The sequence below is a fragment of the Bidens hawaiensis genome, unplaced genomic scaffold (genome assembly GCF_021521415.1).
Source record: "Bidens hawaiensis isolate Kalapana, Puna unplaced genomic scaffold, B.hawaiensis_p1.1 tig00013942_1, whole genome shotgun sequence".
Classification (NCBI taxonomy): domain Eukaryota; kingdom Viridiplantae; phylum Streptophyta; class Magnoliopsida; order Asterales; family Asteraceae; genus Bidens; species Bidens hawaiensis.
This window is the reverse complement of record NW_027492192.1, coordinates 145505-164496: the sequence shown is the minus strand read 5'-3', so window position 1 is coordinate 164496 and position 18992 is coordinate 145505. Positions and strand designations below refer to the sequence as shown.

Sequence of the window (18992 nt, the reverse complement as noted above, 5' to 3'; positions counted from 1 at the left end):
CCGGACCTAACCATCGTGGGAAACATCTACTTAACCCTAAGATTATCCGTAATCTGCCGGGGTCATTTAGTGTTTCTTCAGAACTTAACACTGTATACACGTAATGCTACTGTCTTAATATGGCACAATAATGGTTAAATAATAATGATAAGGGTAGTGGGGCTTGGTTGAGCCTCAAGTGATCCAATATATTGATGTGGCACACGTTGATGTGTCACAGGATCAATCCCCTCAACCAAGCCCCAGAGGGTGTAGTGGTCCAGGTGATCCGGGGCTTGATTGATTTTATTTATTTATTTATTTATTATTTTGTGATACATACAAATATAAATTAAAATACTTCATTAAAACATAAATAAAAAGAAAAATAAAAATAAAAATAAAAAATTCATATAAATAGCGTTTTTATTTTTTGTCATCAATTCCTTCCATGTAGTTGAATCCGTTGGGAAATTGAGTGTCATTGATGTTGATATTACTGTAACCCAAGCCCGACATAGTTTGTAACTTGAGAGATTCTTAAATTATTAGAGAGAAATGTAGTGAGAATGATGTATGATTGTTATAAAATGGTGTAGTTATTTATAATGGGTTTGTAAAAAAAAGGATTAAAATAGCTAACGACTATTTTTTTTTAAACCAACACCTCCAACGGCTAGTTAGCCCCGCGGTCCCAGCCACGGAGGCCAACCGCGCCCCGGCTCACCTGAGGGGTGTAGTGGTGTTCGCGAGCCACGTAGGCGGCCGCGCTCCCACTGACCCTCCATTACCCTCAGCCTAAACATAAGTCATAGTTAAAATAAGACATGCTAAATATTTAAACGATGTTAGGGTTATTTCCTACAATATAATTATGTAAGAAGAAAAAATCCAAAATAGACGGCGTCAGCGATGGTCATTGCCGTGCATAAACAAACCGTGTCGTCTAACTTTAACGCCGTCAACTGTATGTATGTATATATATAACACCACCACCACCATTCTCCCCAAAAGGAAAAAACGTTTTCTTCATCTTCCTCTTTCATCGTTATCTCCTCCAATCTCCTATATACGTATATATACAGTTATACACATACAATACATACATATTTATATTTAAAATTGTTAGGTGAATAGCATTAGATTCAAGTTCAATCAGATTGATTGATTGCTTGACTGACTGACACACAGACTGCCTGACGCGGTAAATAAATTAAAGCTGTACTTATTATTATTTATTGTTATTATTGAATGATTATTTAATTGTACTGAAATGAATCATTTCGATTCGTTTTCATTTCTGGTAAGTTTTTTTGCTTATGAAATTGAATTCAATTCGTTCGTCGTTTTTAGATTACTTAATGGTTAAGTTTTGAATAACTACTTTTAGTTTATCTCAGTTTTAGGTATGTTATTATTGTTCAATTGATTGTTGATTGATGCGTGTATGTGTTCGATTGAATTTAATTTATATGATATGATATGATATGATATGATAATTGTTGATATAGATCAGGCTGATAGTTATAGCTGATAATTTGTTTTAAGTGTTGGACTAGTGTTATGTGGTGTTAGATATGCGGAATCGATACATGAAGTTTATGATTGCAGGTAATAATAAGTTTGAATTAAGGATAAGTTTTGAGTTGATTTTAGTTTGTTTTGGTTTAGGTATGTGTATCCAATCGATTGATTCTAGAACTTCATTGAAAAGATGTGATGTGATAATTTAATGGTGAAATTAGTGAATTTGTTGGAAGGAGATGAATGTATTGATATAGATCAGGCTGTTCCGTTTAGCTAATAATTTGCGTAATTGTTGGATTAGTGTTACGTGGTGTTACAATCGCAAAATCAATTCATGAAGTTGATAATTTCTGCTACTCACTTATCAGGTTCAGGATACTTAGTTATATGTGTTTGTGTTTGTTCAAATGTTCTGTGATTCACCGATGTTAGAAAACTTAGAATTTCATTGAAGATGAGATATGATAAATTAATGGTGAAGTTAGTGAATTTTTGGAAGCAGGTGAATGTACTGATGTCGATCAGGATAATTTGCACAGTGGAAGCACCTCGCTGCCATCCGGCAATCTTTGGGCAAGATTCCGGCCAGTTTTTTTATCAGATTTCGGAGAAACCGGTCTGAAAAATTATAAAATGGGCTGGAACCAGCCTATACAAGCCTTAATTATGTTTAAAACCCAAAATATATGGTATTTTATGTCACGTGCCTTGTTTATTTCGAGCCCTCGCTTTTTAAGCGTCCCTGCGCTTAAGTCCAAGGCTCACCATTAGCGCCCCAAGTGCGCCTTTCACCTTTGACAACTATGGTTTTAAGTGTTGGATTAGTGTTATGAGGAGTTAAAATTAAAAATCGGTTCATAAAGTTGATGATTTGCAGTTAATCATTTTTTGTATTTTTATCATCATTCATCTCCAATTGAATTCTGTTTGAAATTTGTGGAAAACTCGATTTATGTATCAATATCTCCATTATATATAATATATTTGCTACTTCTTTCTCGTTTTTAGTTCTGAAACCAGTTTTGAAATACAGGGAGAGTACTTTATCTGGAGTTGAAATTGTGATTGTATCTCGGCTAGTGTGAGAATATGTGTGAACCGGATGCAGATGTTCTTAAATGGGGTCTTGATATCCTTAATGTGGATCAAATCTTTAGTTCTGAATATTATGGTGATAGCAATCAACATAACATGAACATATATCATGACCAGTATTATGGAAATAGTTATCAAGAAGTGGAATTTAACAATGTGAAAAATGATGAGATGCTAGCTCACTCTCTCCAACAAGAACTATTGGATCTCTCGATTTCTGATGATAATGAGGAATCCGTTGTATCCAATCAAGTGGATCATTTACAAACATCTAATGAGACTCATGAGTGGTATGGTGGTCCATCATCAGATAATAATAATTATTATTATGGTAGGTTTCTTTCATTCTTTAATCATCAAAACACGTATCTTTTACAACTTTACTTATAGTACTAGTTGATTAGCAGGTGATGATTCTAGGTTACAGGAAACAGATGAAATGGGCCCGTCAAGTTCGTGTTCAAGCCCTGAAAACCGATCTTATGATGATGATGAATATTCATATAATCTCGAAATAACTGATGAATCTGAGCTTGATGGAGAAGTAGGCAAGAGATTACATGAAATTGTTCCTGTTCCTGTACGTGTAAAATAAAATAAAATATTTTTATTTAATATTTACAGTTTACTCTAATAATGGCTCATGTTATGTCTTTATGCAGCATATCCCCAAAGTTAATGGAGATATACCTTCGGTCGATGAAGCTACTTCCGATCATCAAAGGCTTTTGGACAGGTTTTACATTTCTTATGCTCATATAGTTTTTTTTAATTATTTATTATATCGTTATAGTCATGCATAATTGTGTATTTATTATGTTAGACTTGTTTGCTTTCAGGTTGCAGATGTATAATCTGATTGAATCTAAAGTTCAAGGTGATGGTAACTGTCAGGTCGGTTACACCTTATAATATCAGAATAAGCTTGTTATAATAATATTAACTACTTTTTTAGATTCTAACTAACTAAAAAGTTGTTTTTCTTTCTTCAGTTCCGTGCTTTATCAGACCAGTTTTACCGATCACCAGAGCATCATAAATTTGTGAGACGACAAGTGGTTAATCAGGTAATCTTTACTTCGTGTTGTATCTTATATTGTTTGTGTTTTCTAATATGTAATAATATTATATATATGGAATATATCAGCTTAAATCACATCCAGAAATGTATGAAGGATACGTCCCGATGGCATACAGTGACTACTTAAAAAGGATTTCCAAGTACGTCATTAACTTCCTTTTCTGCATATTTTAATTTAATTTATGTTTAAATTTATGTTCATGAGACATGTTTTTTATTATAGGAGTGGAGAGTGGGGAGATCATGTTACCTTGCAGGCAGCTGCAGATTCTGTAACTTGTCCATCTTTGACTTCATTTTCTAATTAAAATTAAAAAAAGGTCAAACTTTATTTACATTATTTGTTTAATTCTTTCTTGCAGTACGGGGTTAAAATTTTTGTTCTGACCTCGTTTAAAGATACGTGTTCGATCGAGATTCTTCCAAAAGTGCAGAAATCAAAACGAAGTAATGTTCAGATCTTTATCTATATTATTACTCATCGATTTATATTTTATTACTAGTATAACTAGCAATTTTATTCATCATCATCATCATCGTACTCAGTATATCCCACCAATAGCAAAGCTATGGTAGGGTCTGAGGAGGGTAAGATGTAGACAGCCTTACCTCTACCCCATGGGGATAGAGAGGCTGCTTCCGGTGAGACCCCCGGCTCGATAGTAGTTTTGCATCAAGCCTTGGACATATTACATAAGGCACATAGCACTCAATCATCGGGACGCCGGCTGATTGGTGCATGTACCCTTGTCTTTCGGCTATCAACGCCACCACATGATGCCTGATTAACCTTCCATCACTTTTAACGTTATTTTCACAAAATTAGTAAAATAACGTCAAAATTAGTGCAATTTTACTTTTGCCCACCCGAGGGTTCACACATATATACATTATATGCGCGCACCGCAAGCACGGCACAACTAGCAATTTTATTATATGTGCTAATAATTTGCATCTTTAGCAGTTATTTTCTTGAGCTTTTGGGCCGAGGTGCACTACAACTCCATTTATCCTGAAGGAGGTATGTTTTACTGTCTTTTATTATGAACCAGATTTGGGTTTTATGTATATATATTACGTATTTAATGTGTTTAATAATGCTATTATTATGAACCAGATTTGACTGATATGTTTTGTGTTTATTTCAACAGAGTTGCCGCCACCCGAATACAGAAAAAAGAAACGATGGTGGAACTTTAAGCATAGGCATCAGGCGTATCTCGACTGATCAATAAAATTAGCAGTTCTTGAATAACTTATTTACTTTCTATTCTTGAATCCATAGCAAAGAAATTATTATCATGTACAGTACTGTTTCTTGGTTCTTTAAAGGTTTATTTCTTTATTTGTTTATTTATCATTATGATGGGTCTTATGTTGTCTTGTTTAAATCAGCATGCTATGGAATTAATGAATTATGAAAGTTAAATAAATGGATATTCCTTGCTTTGTTTTGATGGATATTCTGAGTTTAACCCTCTAACTACAATTATTGGATATAGGTGGGGGTCTAAATGACGACAAATGAATGTACAAATTACCGATGATCTTCTAATTAACAATTCATTTTATCAAGTATATGATTTAATAGACTTTGTGTATCCTTCGATTTTAGACAAGTTCAATGAACTTACTTTCAAGTACAGACGATATTGTCGGTTAAAATTATTTGTGTTTATTAGACGAATAATATAATATTCAAATATATAATCAAATTTCTTTACGTGACGAATTTTCTATTTCCACCCGTGTACTACACGGGTTAGTAACATAGTTACATATATTAAGGTTATTGGAGGAAAAAATTGTGAGAATTAACCAAAACATGACAAGTGTCCACAATTATTTTACTTTATTAGAATAGGTAGATTAAAGTTTGGTGCCGCTTGAGTTCTTATTAGACCAAGTAGCACAATATTAATGGATCATATCATTTCTTATATTTTTTAATTTAGGTTTTAATTTCTATACGGTAACGTACGTAACTAAAGTCGTTCAAATTCGTGTCGACTCACCACCGCAACACTCAGGACAAAGCTCAGGTTTTACCAACGTCCAGGTTTTACCTAATCACCGTTGAGATGCCAGAGACCGATAATACTTTGGTTTTACCAACGTCCGAGATTCAACGTATGTGTTTTACTGACCAAATAAAACTCCTCTTAAATATTTTATAATATACTATACGAGTGCCGCTACATTTTGTTGGGTTTGATAATTTTTAATATGTTAATTTAGACAAATTTATTTTACGTTTAGTTTTGGTATCGTGACGAACATAGTTAGTACCGATCGAATTCGTGTTGACTCGCCCATGCAATGACCAAGTTTTACTGACCAGCGCAATGCGCGCGGGAAATCGTTAATGTTACATACATTTTAATATGTTAATTTTTTCTATACGAATGTTGCTACTATTTCATGTGTTTACATACTGATTTTTTTTTTTACTTTAGTGTTGATATTTTAACGAACTTAACTTATACCAAGTTACCAACATAATCCACATTAGTGCACCACTACAACGCAACATGTATAGAAAGCAATCGCAATTGTCCGGTGCAACGCGCCGGGTAGAAAAACTAGTTCATTATAAGAAAAATTGTTGACGGTATATTATGGTCATGCAAGTTCCATTCTTCTCAAGCTTACAATTGATACGAAACTTATAGCATTTAACTTTAAATACAAAATGTTTACAAGTTTCTGAGTTGCATACAACTTTTAGCTTTTCTTCTTTTGACACAACATTTTTAAACTTTACAAATTAGTCACAAATTATTTTTCACTTTTAATACAAACACTTTTCTTCTTTTAACATTGGTCACAATATTCATTTTTTAAATTAGCGTATCGAACTGAACTGATACCTATCGACTTGTTGTCGCATCACGCAGCGACGTGCCGGTTTTAAGCGGTTGTAGAAGAGGGTTTGGATCTTTCGAGTTTCCGGCCTGGTAACAAGCGGATGTGTCAGGGTTTCTTAGTGAATCAAGTTCGAGCATCACATCATGCGGAGTCTCCAACCTGTTATCAATACAAAGCAACTTACAAGGTTTTATTCTTTATACTTTGGCCACCAAAATTTTGTTGTTTGTACTTGGACTAAAGTTTGGTTCTTTGTACATTGGCCACCAAGAGTTTGTTCTCTATACTTTGGCCATCAAAAGTTTGTTCTTTGTACTTCGGTTGCCGCAAGTTTACTCTTCAAAATTTTGCCCCAAAGTTTTACACCTTTACATTTTTGGCACAAGACTTTTGAACTTAGAAAGTTTTGTTCTTTGAACCTTTGCCACCACAAATTTGTCCATCAAACTTTTGTCACCACAATTCACACCTTTACACTTTTGGCACGAGACTTTTAGACTTACGAATTTGACCACAAAACTTTTACACTTTTACAAATTGCGTAAAACTTATAATCCCAACACATTTCCACTTTCAACTTTGCTCACAAAATAAATTATTTACGGTGCCATAACGAACCGATACCCACCAAGTTCCCGTCACATCTTCGCTGCAACAGTGAGAGGGTTTGTATCCTTTCGGTTTCCGACAAGGTAACAAGCGGAAGCGTAGGATTCCTTCGGTAATCAAGTTTGAGCCATCGTAACGTGTGAGGTTTTCAACTTGTATATACAAATATACATCTATAATGATAATAAAATATACAAAATGTGTTATGTTATATATATATAAAATTATTTCGAGAAAAATAAACAAATATACATATGTATATACATAATGTAATTTATAAATCACAAACGAGTCAACCTCTAACGGAGCTCAAGTTTGAAAAGCTCTATTAAGTTTAACGAATAAAGCTCATGTTTGACTCGGCTCATTTATGAAACACAACATGTTTAATTAAATAAGCTGAATGTATAACCCAGACACAACATGCTTATTGAATAGATTACACATGATCAACAACGGCTAGGTTCATCCATGGCACAGAGGTCAAGTGACCCCACTACCTTTTAATTCCTAATTGTAATACACTAAACTAACACTGATAGTCTGGCTAGCGACCCTGCAGGTTTGATTTGTAACCACGTTGTCCTTTCATTGAAACAATTTGGGTGCAAATCCTATAGTCCTCATTTTTCTAATTTCATTTTCTATTTACAAGTTGTTGAGCTTTTTTTTTCAAAAAAAAATAGAAGTCTAGCACTAACGTTTGTTATTTATTTATTTATTATATTTTAGAATTGCCACCTCTAGAAATATTATGTCAAAAGACAGTAAACGAATGAACACTTTCAAGAAGCATTCACGTACACTTGTTATATGCGTTGTAAAAGGCTATACATCCCGTATAACTTATGACACAACACGTCACTATCATATCATGGGCCCGTATAAATGTTTCATCATATCATACAGGTCGTATTACACGACCAGTATGATATGTGAAAAATGTTACACGACCTAGATAACATGTTAGTGGTGTATGAATAGTATGTCAGAGGTGTGCGTACAACGTGACTCTTTTATATTTGAGTTCCTTTTCTTTTTTAAATTAGTTGAGGCTCTAAATTATGATTCTTTTAAGTAGTGCACATAAACTCCTCACTCTTTGTTTTATACATCATGTTACTTACAGTAACAATAAATTTTGCTTTTACTTACAAAAAAACTGCTTATATTTTTGTTATATACATCAAGTTATAGCAACAATAGTTCACTTTACTTAAACGAAAATATTGTATTTTTGTCGTATTTTGAGTCATGTTAGGAATTGTCACCTATTGGATAATACATACAAAACGACGTATTGTATGTCAAAACGCAACAAACAGATGGACACTTTCAAGAAGCAACCACAAACACTTCCAAGTTCCAACACATTACAATGCTTACTTCATATCTTGAGACTCATATTTCAAAAGAAAGAACACATTCTATGATCCCAAACAATTTTATATGTAAACACAATCTCCGGAATCATCAAAGATGATAAACAAATGTCTCACAAACCTCAAATCAACCGTTACCTTTGTACAACATTAGCAAAGAGTCTCCTATAATAAAAAAAAATCGAACCCTTCTGACGTTGCTAAAGTCAGATCGCAATATTTGATATCATATTAACATGAAAAGAAAAGGATGTCATATCAGCAAATGCACGCGGTTCTAATTGCGTAAATCAACCTGAAGTTTCACTCTTTGATTTTTGATCGAAAGAGGAACGGTTTCTTGAGCTCCAAGTTTTGTTAATGGTGTTTCTCTTTTCTCCAATCCAAACAATGAACAGTTATGAAAAGCATCAAGGCTGCTGTTTAAAAGGCAATTCAATCCACCAATGCTATCGCTTAAAATAACATCGTTAGTATATCTACATGAAGCTGCATCCAAATCTAACGCTCCTAACGAATCAGGCTGCAATATAAGAAACACAACATATTAGTTTACAAAATCATTTCAAATATGATATTATGAAGTTTAGAAGATATTTATGAAATTAATCATGTATAAGGACGTACCCAGTATACATCAGTTAACGAGTTGACATCCTTTGCTGAAACATCCTCAGAATTTTCATTAAAATGGCACGCGTCCATTGAATGCACTTTTGCAGGATAATCATCATTTTGCTCCTTTTGTTCAGGTGATTTCTATGAACAAAAAAATATTAATATGATTCCAGATATGTTATTCACACTGTCATTTCACGAATTAATAAAAAAATCATATATGTATTTACATATCCTTCTAAATTTTATTAACATTATATTTACTCTTCAACGAACGGATAATATCGTATTTACACGTTTCATGGTAAATAAAATGAAAACCAATTACTTATAATGACGTGTTTCACTGAATAAACGAAGAGTCATATTCAGTTTGATGATCCACAGTAATAATGTATTTTCCCATTAGTTTATTCGGTAAAAACACTATTTCAAGTAACTGGTTTTATCTTTTCTAGTTTGAAATGGACACATGATAATTTTGGTGATTACAAAAGTATACATGTTATAAGAAACTTTGGGCATATGGGATTTTTGAATATATACATACATATGTATATAGAGAGGTGCTTGTTTCAGCACCTGTAATATGCTGAGAACTGAGAATACCGCATAATGCATTCTCATCTATATATATTGTGTGTGCGTGAAATTGTTCCCAAAAGAAAAAAAAATTAAAACTATTTTAAAATTTAAACCTCAACAAGAGCATCAGACGGAATTTGGCTCGTAGCAGCAGCATCTTCACAACTATTTTCTAAAACTTGTACTTTTTTCGGGAACGAAAAGGCATCACACGCTTCATCTGCATCCCAAATTGAAGATACGACGGTAGGCTGGAAGGCGTTTTTGCCATTTATATGTGCAGCTATTGCAGCATCAAACGAGTCACAACTGAATGAAATTTGTCGCTGACATGGCGAGGAAGGTGGCAGTGGTGAGTCAATACAGTTGGCATCTTGATTATGAGATAACTCAGAGAGTAAATCACCAACACTTATGTTAGTCAAACTGTCGGCCCATTCCAGTGTTGACCACGTCTTAGCAAACCAACCATACCTTAAGAAGTTAACTAAAGTTAAACAAATATGAAACCATAATATGTAGAAAACAAATTATTAAACATGAAAAAAAAAACCTTAAGCGGAAAATTGATGGACTTCCAGTCGCTGCATATACATCTCCAGCACTTAAAACCGAATCCCGAGTCCATTTTTGACAATTTGATATATTTAATGTCTGAACATAATAAGGCACAAGTGTTAATTCTCCAGAAGCTATGCTACAACTACCCCATTTTCGATTCATGTGTTCCAAAACCGATGATATTTTTTTTCGTGTACTTAACGTTAGCTCCAGATGCGGGTTGTGATTATCCTGAAAAACAAATTTGCAAATTTTAATCAACATAAATACTTAATAATAATGTTCATTTAATTGATTAGTTCCTACCATTTCCAATGCTCTGCGTGTACTTTCATCATTGGGGAAGAGTTGAAGTTTAAGTTTCATATTTTGATGAAAATTTGGCACTTGGGAGATGCTTTTTGAAATCAGGTCCAAACCCGTGTCTCCTGATAGCAAATCATATATTCACATTAGAAAAAAAGGCTATTTTTATGATGGCCCGTCAACGAACTGAACGTTCAGTGAACAGTTAAATGAAAGAACAAACGAAGCTTTGTGCTCATTTATGCTCAAGAAAGTTTGTTTAAGTTTGCTCGTTTACGTTCACTAATATATTCATTTAAAACTTTTAGGCATGTTACAACTTAGTCTATATTTAATAGCTTTTTTAGCCCAACGCATTGCTGTTCAGATTTACTTCTAGTTGGTTTTAACTCAGTTATGTTCTTTCATCTATGTTCAGTGATGTTTGTTTACGTTCGTTTATACTGTTAACGAATGAACATAAACACACTAATTTTTTTAATGGACGAACACGAACAAGAAAGCCACGTTTGTTTAATTGATCGTGTTCGATTGTTTGTTCTGTTAAACATGCAACTCACCATTTACATTTTCTACACTATTAGTCACATTATTTAATGACGTTCGTTCCAAATGTTCAGCAGCATCAGCAACCAATGAAACACCAGCAATTGCAGCTTTCTCCCATTTTTTATATGCATTACCTTTAGAAAAAACTAAACTTTATAGATATATAAACAATTACAACTAATAAGAAATTTGTGAAATATAATTACCTGATTTGCGAGGTTGTCTTGCTGGTTTATTATTTGTTGGTGCAGTAGAACAATTTCCTCCTGGATTCGGTCTTTTTCTTATATTCTTCTTTCGATCTTTCAATAATTGGTGCTCCTTCATGACAAAAATAAAAAATAACAATAATAATTCATAAAATGCATTTGGTAGGATAATAAAAACCATATTTTTTTGAGAATTAACTAACCAAAGACTCCATGAAAATCTTGAATCTGCGAGGCTTCAAGTGAAGTTTAGAGGCTTTACAGCTATGTTTTTCAAGTAATGACCACCTGAAAAAGAAAACAAATATGTTTTATATCATATATTTGATACACAATATGACCATATGTTAAAAGGTTATTATAGTAAAAATAGAGATGACTAATATACCATCGAAGCATAGCAGCATTTGTGTCTTTAGAGTTTTTGGCATCGAGAGAAAGTTCAGGGCCCAGCAATTTGTTCATACGTCTTACAAGACGATAGTAATAATGTCTAACCTGAAGAGAGGTAATTTGAACTTCAAATTGAGAAACTAAAAGTTAAAAAACAGAGAAAACATTATATTACACGAGAATTAAACATAAATTCGTATAAACAAAGAATAACCTGATCCTTGTTTTTACTTGGCACACGAGAAGTAATCTTCTCAAAATTCTGCAACAGCACATAAGATATTAGCATCATGTATTTATTTTCCCATTTAAATATACACACATACATAGGGGAAGGATCAATCCAGAATGCTATATTGCAAGAACAAGTAGAAAAAAAAAAGTATACATTTTTGCAGTTTTGTGTGTGTGTGTGAACAAATTAGTTTGATTATTGGTTTAGACATGACCTACACATGTGTAGATAAACGGTACAAAACTAAAAAATGTATGATCATTTAGTTTGATGGTTTTTATATACATAACATACACATGTGTATGTAAAAGTACAAAATTTTGAAAATATGAACAATTTATCCAAAAGTTAAATGGTTTAGATTTGTTCTGCATATACTCATAAAAAGTTAGTGTTCTGAAATAATCATCTCCGTTTGTATGTAATTATGCATGTATGTGTGTGTGAAATGAGAGGGTTCTAGGGCCCTAGGCGGTGCCATTTTTTTTGAGAACAGGAAGAACGATATAAATTATTCATTTTAGTCTTAAAAAAACTTAATATATAAGAAAATGGTTGAAATGTAATGTTTATACACCTCTCTTAAAATTCATAAAATGAATTGAACAAAATTCGTGTATTTATTGACCCTAAACATTTGCAGGTCAGCTGTAGCTTATATTACCTACACATAACCTAAACATGGGTCATTAAACGTTTAGAAAAAAACATATGCTACCTTAATGGTTAGTTATGTACATAACAAATGCATTTCCATTTAACAAGTAAAAGTAAAATTAAAAATATAAACGCTTGATAAAAACAATTAAACGATTTAGGTTTGTTACTTTTGTTTTCGCAATAAATTAGTGTTTTGTAATGAACTTCATCCATATATGTAGGATATAATATCACAGTATAACTTGCCTTGCCAACTTGGCGTAATGCGGTAAAGAAGCTTTCTTCTTCTTGACGTGTCCATGCTGCCCATTGCCGTGTTTTTTTCTTCGCTGAATTATATATATTGCATAAACAACCAACACTATGAATAAATGTAGCAAAAATGATAGGACCTTAAACAAACAAACAAAGTAGTCTTTACCTGGCTGATTAGATGTAACATGATTTGTTTCGGATGTAATTACATCTTTAATAAAAACGTCATCAGGTTGAATGGACACCTCATGATCAAAGGAAACTTCTGACTCCATTTCCGCGTTTTGACGTTAGCAGAATTTTACATTTTCATGACCTTTGAAGTTGTGTAATACTTCTTGCAGTCTCAGATTAAGTTTCAATCTTGTTTTAATAACTAATACAAATTAAAAATAAGTTAGAATTAAACTATATTATCATCCAAACCTTGGTTCTAAAATGCGCGACGCACTCCGATGCGTTTTGATCCAAAAAGCTGATGCGCACTCATCACGTATATGAGGCGTGTGATAGTAAAAATATTTATAGATAATATTTTAATTTGCTAAATTTTAAACACTAAAAGTTAAGAGGCTAAAATAAATAAATTAAAAAAAAAACTGCAGTACCACCAAGGAAGTTTTATAATATATGCAGTGCATAAGCTACATGTATTCTATGCAGGAACTAAGTTTAACTCGGAAAAAGCACACAGACCACATTACGCATTACACGATTCAAAGTGCATCAAGGAATCGCAGAGCGTCATGCGCATCACGCGTATGCGCTCTTGATGCACACATTATAGACCAAGCCCCAAACGCTCAAAAACGTGTGAATGGTTGTAAACAATCGCAGTAAGTAGATAAGCTATTTTATACATCCATCCTAAACACCTCCTTAGTCCAAATAATCATAATATTTGGCACCTACACAGCTACACTAAATGCATATATGCTCTAAATGTCATCAGTCACATATCAAATTCTGGAGTATGATGCAAGTTGAGTATTCATAAAACGTTCTTATCGAGAACCGAAAATGCAGCATACAACATTAAAACCATAAACAGTTAAAACACTTCATTCTTGAATCAAGTTTTTTAGTTAAAAATATTTGCAAGATTTTGGATACTCGTTACAGATATGAACTTAAATTGCTCTAATGTAAGCTAACATCCATAAATAACAATCATTAATTAGAACCCCCAAATTAGCAATAAAATATACAATAAACACAATTCAGATCAAATTAAACCCTAGATTGATTCGAGAAATTCAACTAACTAATTTCACAAATTGATAACACAAATAGAAATCGGATAGATACATGAACATATATAATCAACTGTTTAATATATCGATCGTAAATGCAAATATGCCCAAAATGTCATCAGCCCGAAATCATATTCCTGGAGTACGATGCAAGTTGAGTACTCACGAAAAGATTATCGAAAAACCGACAATGCAGCACACAACATTAAAACCATAAACAGTTAAACACATCATTCATGAATAAAAAAAGGCTAGCAGCGCAGCTTGATGCCCGTTTGCCTTCTATTTCAATAAAAAAAAATTATAACTTGATAAAATATTTATATAAAATTTAAAAAAAAAATGGTTAAAATTTTGCAAGATTTTGAATACCCATTACAGAAATGAACTTAAATTACTCAAATGTAAGCTAACATTAATAAATAACAATCATTAACAAAAAACCCCCAAATTCAACATAATGTAATAAACACAATTCAGATCATATTCAAATTAAACCCTAAATTGATTTGCAAAATTCAACTTAAAATCAATTAATTGACACAAATGCATAGAAATTGGATAAATACATGAACATGTGTAATCAATTGATTAGATTAAGATTAAACTTACGAGCAAGAGATGTTCGAACCGATGACCCAAACCCAGATCCTGCAAACAAAAGGTTAAACCGCTTTGTAAAGATTAGTTTTTTTTTATATATTTTTTTTATTTTTACTTGATGCATGCCTTTTAATATTTTTTGAGTTCAAATTTGATTTTGGGGGTAACATTTAATTGGGTTATTTTTGCTTTTTAATATTCTAGATTTTTTTTTCTTTTTATTTATGTGGATATTTATTGTGTGTATTTTTAGATATTATGATTGATGTACATTGTACTATGTAACATGTCAAGAATAAATGGTGAGATATAGTACTTAGAAATTCTTTAAAAACTGTATTTTAGGTTATTATTAGTTACCTGACATGTTAAACGCTTCATCAAGTAACTAATAATTGTATAGGGTTTTTAAGTGTCTTACAAGCTCCATCAGGTCTTTTTAACCAAGAGATAAGATCGGATAAGTTGTGTGTAACCTAACACTTGTTATAATGAAAATATATAAAGATGTATGAAAACATGTAATATATAAAGATATGTGATTTCATGTTACATAGATCATTAGATCAAGTTTAAATTAATGTTACACGAATATGTATATATAGTCGTCATGTGTCGTGTGAATTCCAAATGAGAACTTTGTTTTGAAGTACAAAATGTGAAATCTCTCAACATAGGCGTGTGATGTTCAAGACGTTTTAAGATGGTCAAATTAAACTTTGTGCAAGTAGAAGGGCCTTTCGGTTAGTTATGAAAGCGTCTTGATAATGAAAAGATTAAAGGAATGTTGACCTAATCAACTTTTCGTTTCTCTTGGTAGTGTTCTATTTTTTCTTTTCTTTTTTCATCGTTCTCGAAAGAGAATGGGTACTATGAAATATCTTATTACTGGAAAACAAATATTATGAAGTGTTTCCAACACTTTGTTAAGCTGATACAAGTCTTGGATCTATCAATGATCCATGTTGCTTCAAAAGTCACATCTAGAGAGTGATTCATTTGGTTCAGATTCGTCTAATTCGCGACATAACCTCATTTCTCTTTCCTTAAGCACAAGAACTTCAACGACAAGAGTCTCGTTAGCGGGGCCCTAGAGCTTGGGCTCTAAGGACATTCAAATGCTCAAGTCATTATGTATATAAGATGTATTAAGCATAAATGTATAGTTGTGAACTAATCATAATAAGCTAATAGAGTGATGACTAGTATGAGAGGCTTTTAGTCGAAGATGTCATGTGACTTAAAGCGGAGAGTTTATTCGTACCAGAGGTGATTACTTATTTAAGAAAGCATGTGGTCAGACATATGAGCTTGGACTTCCTCATGTAGAAAGTCCTACTCTTTTGGTCAAGTGCAATGAGTTTCCGGGAGGTATTAATGTCATTCATCGGCATCAGTTGACATTAGCTTCCTAGCATGTACTATTATTAAGTCGTTGTTGTGCATTAGGATTTAGGGATTGATCTTTAGACTTGTCGTCTTACGGTTTGACAATAGTCAGTGATGGCCCACTCTTGCTTTACCTTGGCTAGTTTGTTTATTTTTAGGTATAGGAGGCGCGTCTCGAATCAATTACTACCTGTGCCACGACTTAGTCTTTGGATACCTTCATGCCTGTGTTGGGACTTATGTCCCTTAGATCTTTCTTTTCGATGAATTGTTTGTCACTTTGTGTCGCGACTAAGTCTTGTCTTCCTTCGGGTCACAATTAGGACTTAGATCTTTTGTGTTGTGTCTAGGGTTTGCGGGGTCTTTCCCTATCAATCCATAAGTATTCTTTGGAGTTCTTGGCATGGAAGTGGAGTTATGGTTCTAACTTGGTGATGCTAATGCTAGACCTATTAATAACTTATATAATGTTTAAATAGGTCATATGTTCAATATAAACACTTTACAAGGTTTTGATATGCATGTTCTTGAAATTGGTGTGATACCCAAGAACTGAAAAAAAAAAGATTTTAGATGAATTGGTGTGTAATACAACACATTATTTGTTAGACATGTTTATAACACTATTTGAAGTATTAAAATACATTGAATATTGTACTGAGATGAAAATTTATAAAATATAAAGAGATTGCTTTCATTGTAAATTTTAACCAATGTTGAAGCAAAAAATAATTTTGACCAAGTAAAGGATATATTTGACTAAGCTAAAAGTTTATTAGTCTGTAATCCACCAAAACCCTTAATTAATTGGTCAAAAATGGAATCTTGTGACATGTTAGGGGGTGAAACATATGGAATTAATTAATTATGACATAACAATAACATGGCAATAAATAAACAATAGGATATATAAAGAGATTCATTACATATCTATAAGTTGAATTGAATATGCTGGTTACTTATGAAATGGAATTATTCATAAGAGCACAGGTGAATTGCAAATGATTGGAAATTTAGGATTTTGACCAAAAATATTTTTGGATTAAATTTGGAATTGGGCCAATTGACAAAGGTGTTGCAAAACGGTCCACACATCAAAAAATATTTGTTGTTAAATGTTTTAAAAATAATTAAAAAAAACTAGGTTTTATAACCCGCGCGTTGCGCGGGATTGTGTCTATAATACAGTTTTAGAGTAAATTAAGAAGACTGTAGAGGGTTGTTTAGACCACCTCTCAAATGAAAACGAAAAATATATATACACAACCAAACTATAATAAACTCAAGGCTCACATAAGTCCGGCGATTGTAACATACATTGGCGTTCCAAATAATGACACATCATGAAACCGTTTTGTCAATCATTTTAAGCTCCAAGCCATATAGCATGCAACTTCCTGTCAAACAACAACATATACAAAACATATACATTTAGAACGGATTAAGTTGAGCAAGATGAAAGGTAAATTGTACCTTAGATAAAATTTGCGCTCTCGGTCTTTCATTCTTGTAAATGACCATACAAATCTGTGTCCAAAACATTAGAATTAAGTATATATGCAGGCTTTCTAAGTATATATGCTTTTAATTGCATACCGAGAGAGTTCCTTAACATGTATATGTTTTCAATTGCATATTTTTCGTTTTAATTGCATGTGAAGACTTTCTTAATATGTATATATATGTTATTACTATTAGTCATTTCTTTGATGGCCACATAAAAAAGAGTTTTGTATTTGTTTTTGTTTTTGTTTACCATCTACCATTTATTTCATAAAAAAAGTTTGTTCACATATAAAGATAAAACCAAAGTGGAAACATGAGTTAGAGTGAAGTTTTCACCTTTTATAATTGCTCCACAGACCGGTAATCTCCGTCCTGGTCAACACTTGAAACAAACAAACAAAATCAGTTTACTAAAATGGTTTGATAATAAGTAGATTTCATCACCCTTCCAATCATGATTCATATATGCAAACCCTTATAAAATTGATCATCATATGAGATTTGCAGGCTTTCAAATTCATTCAGGTAATCAATTTGGAAATCCGATTTATTTATCCAAACACTATCCTACGCGCACAGCGCATATTATTACAACTGATTATATTAATACATCATTCTAACTACTAATATCACATAATCACTTTCAAAGCATGCATCCAAAACTTGCTTACCTACATAGCCTGCATAGTAACTAATGTCTTCTTCCTCTGCAATGTTGAAATCCCTTATCTACAATATAATAAAGATAAATATCGAAATTGGAAAACAATGCAAATACAGATGTGAACATACTATACTATACTTACCATGAAATAAAGAAACCGTAATAAACAAAATCATGTTTGATACCTCAATCAACTCATGGCTTGCAGTTGCTGCTCTTATGTTAGTACCTTCCTTCAGACAAAAAATTAATATGACAATTTGGTAAGCAGACACAAAAGTTTATATATCTTAACATAAACCTGCAAATTCATACATGAGCTTAAAATGTAATTGAAATTGGAATCATGATTGCTCTGACAAAACAAACCTTAACTGGGAACCCTATAAACATACACATGTAACCAAAATTGTTAAACCCCACTCCATTGCCACCAAGATTAGATATGTAACAATTTGGGGTTTTCACAGACCACCGCCGCCGCCGCGACCACCACTCCATCGCCACCAAGGGTTCTGAATCGAACCCGGCAACGATAGACGGCGGCCCACGGCACACCGCCGCCCAAGGTTCCCAAATGGAACCCGGCAGCGGTAAACCACCCACCCAACCCCGAGAGGTACAACTGACATGGGTGATGAAACACAGCTCTCAATACACGTGTA

At 32.9% G+C, this 18992-nt stretch overlaps 2 protein-coding genes and 1 long non-coding RNA gene across 7 annotated transcripts; 1 reads left to right on the top strand and 2 right to left on the bottom strand.

Moving 5' to 3' along the window:
- Positions 1-992: 992 nt before the first annotated feature.
- On the top strand, positions 993-5090 carry LOC143545367 (OVARIAN TUMOR DOMAIN-containing deubiquitinating enzyme 12-like). 5 transcript variants are annotated; one of them, XM_077037273.1, is made up of 11 exons: positions 993-1183; positions 2546-2932; positions 3006-3181; positions 3264-3337; positions 3441-3495; positions 3594-3668; positions 3749-3822; positions 3906-3954; positions 4045-4129; positions 4644-4703; positions 4834-5090. In XM_077037273.1, the coding sequence occupies exons 2-11, from the start codon at positions 2596-2598 to the stop codon at positions 4908-4910; spliced, it is 1062 nt and encodes a 353-aa protein (XP_076893388.1). In that variant the 5' UTR covers positions 993-1183; positions 2546-2595; the 3' UTR covers positions 4911-5090. The 5 variants fall into 5 exon arrangements, with proteins under 5 accessions (XP_076893388.1, XP_076893387.1, XP_076893390.1 ...); XM_077037272.1 differs by having other exon boundaries at positions 2540-2932; XM_077037275.1 differs by having other exon boundaries at positions 2540-2932; positions 3009-3181; positions 4834-5087.
- A 3476-nt stretch (positions 5091-8566) lies between these two features.
- On the bottom strand, positions 8567-13622 carry LOC143545356 (TSL-kinase interacting protein 1-like). Its single transcript, XM_077037262.1, has 12 exons — positions 13079-13622; positions 12904-12986; positions 11977-12024; positions 11758-11867; positions 11573-11657; positions 11367-11481; positions 11172-11294; positions 10612-10733; positions 10298-10536; positions 9858-10218; positions 9169-9300; positions 8567-9064 (listed from the first exon to the last, which is right to left on the bottom strand). The coding sequence occupies exons 1-12, from the start codon at positions 13185-13187 to the stop codon at positions 8819-8821; spliced, it is 1773 nt and encodes a 590-aa protein (XP_076893377.1). The 5' UTR covers positions 13188-13622; the 3' UTR covers positions 8567-8818.
- Positions 13623-17629: 4007 nt separating this feature from the next.
- Positions 17630-18937, bottom strand: LOC143545355 (uncharacterized). Its single transcript, XR_013137414.1, has 3 exons — positions 18643-18937; positions 18335-18560; positions 17630-17684 (listed from the first exon to the last, which is right to left on the bottom strand). It is a non-coding gene; the product is annotated as an uncharacterized LOC143545355 (long non-coding RNA).
- Between the last annotated feature and the right edge of the window lie 55 nt (positions 18938-18992).

What these genes read in the sequence shown, in the direction of transcription:
- LOC143545367 (XM_077037273.1), top strand. Translation starts at nt 2,596, where the DNA reads ATGTGTGAACCGGATGCAGATGTTCTTAAATGGGGTCTTGATATCCTT. An exon ending in TAATAATAATTATTATTATG is followed by an intron (nt 2,933 to 3,005) that starts GTAGGTTTCTTT and finishes CTAGTTGATTAG; the next exon opens with CAGGTGATGATTCTAGGTTA. An exon ending in ATGAAATTGTTCCTGTTCCT is followed by an intron (nt 3,182 to 3,263) that starts GTACGTGTAAAA and finishes GTCTTTATGCAG; the next exon opens with CATATCCCCAAAGTTAATGG.
- LOC143545356 (XM_077037262.1), bottom strand. Translation starts at nt 13,187, where the DNA reads ATGGAGTCAGAAGTTTCCTTTGATCATGAGGTGTCCATTCAACCTGAT. An exon ending in TGTTACATCTAATCAGCCAG is followed by an intron (nt 12,987 to 13,078) that starts GTAAAGACTACT and finishes TATATAATTCAG; the next exon opens with CGAAGAAAAAAACACGGCAA. An exon ending in CATTACGCCAAGTTGGCAAG is followed by an intron (nt 12,025 to 12,903) that starts GCAAGTTATACT and finishes GTGCTGTTGCAG; the next exon opens with AATTTTGAGAAGATTACTTC.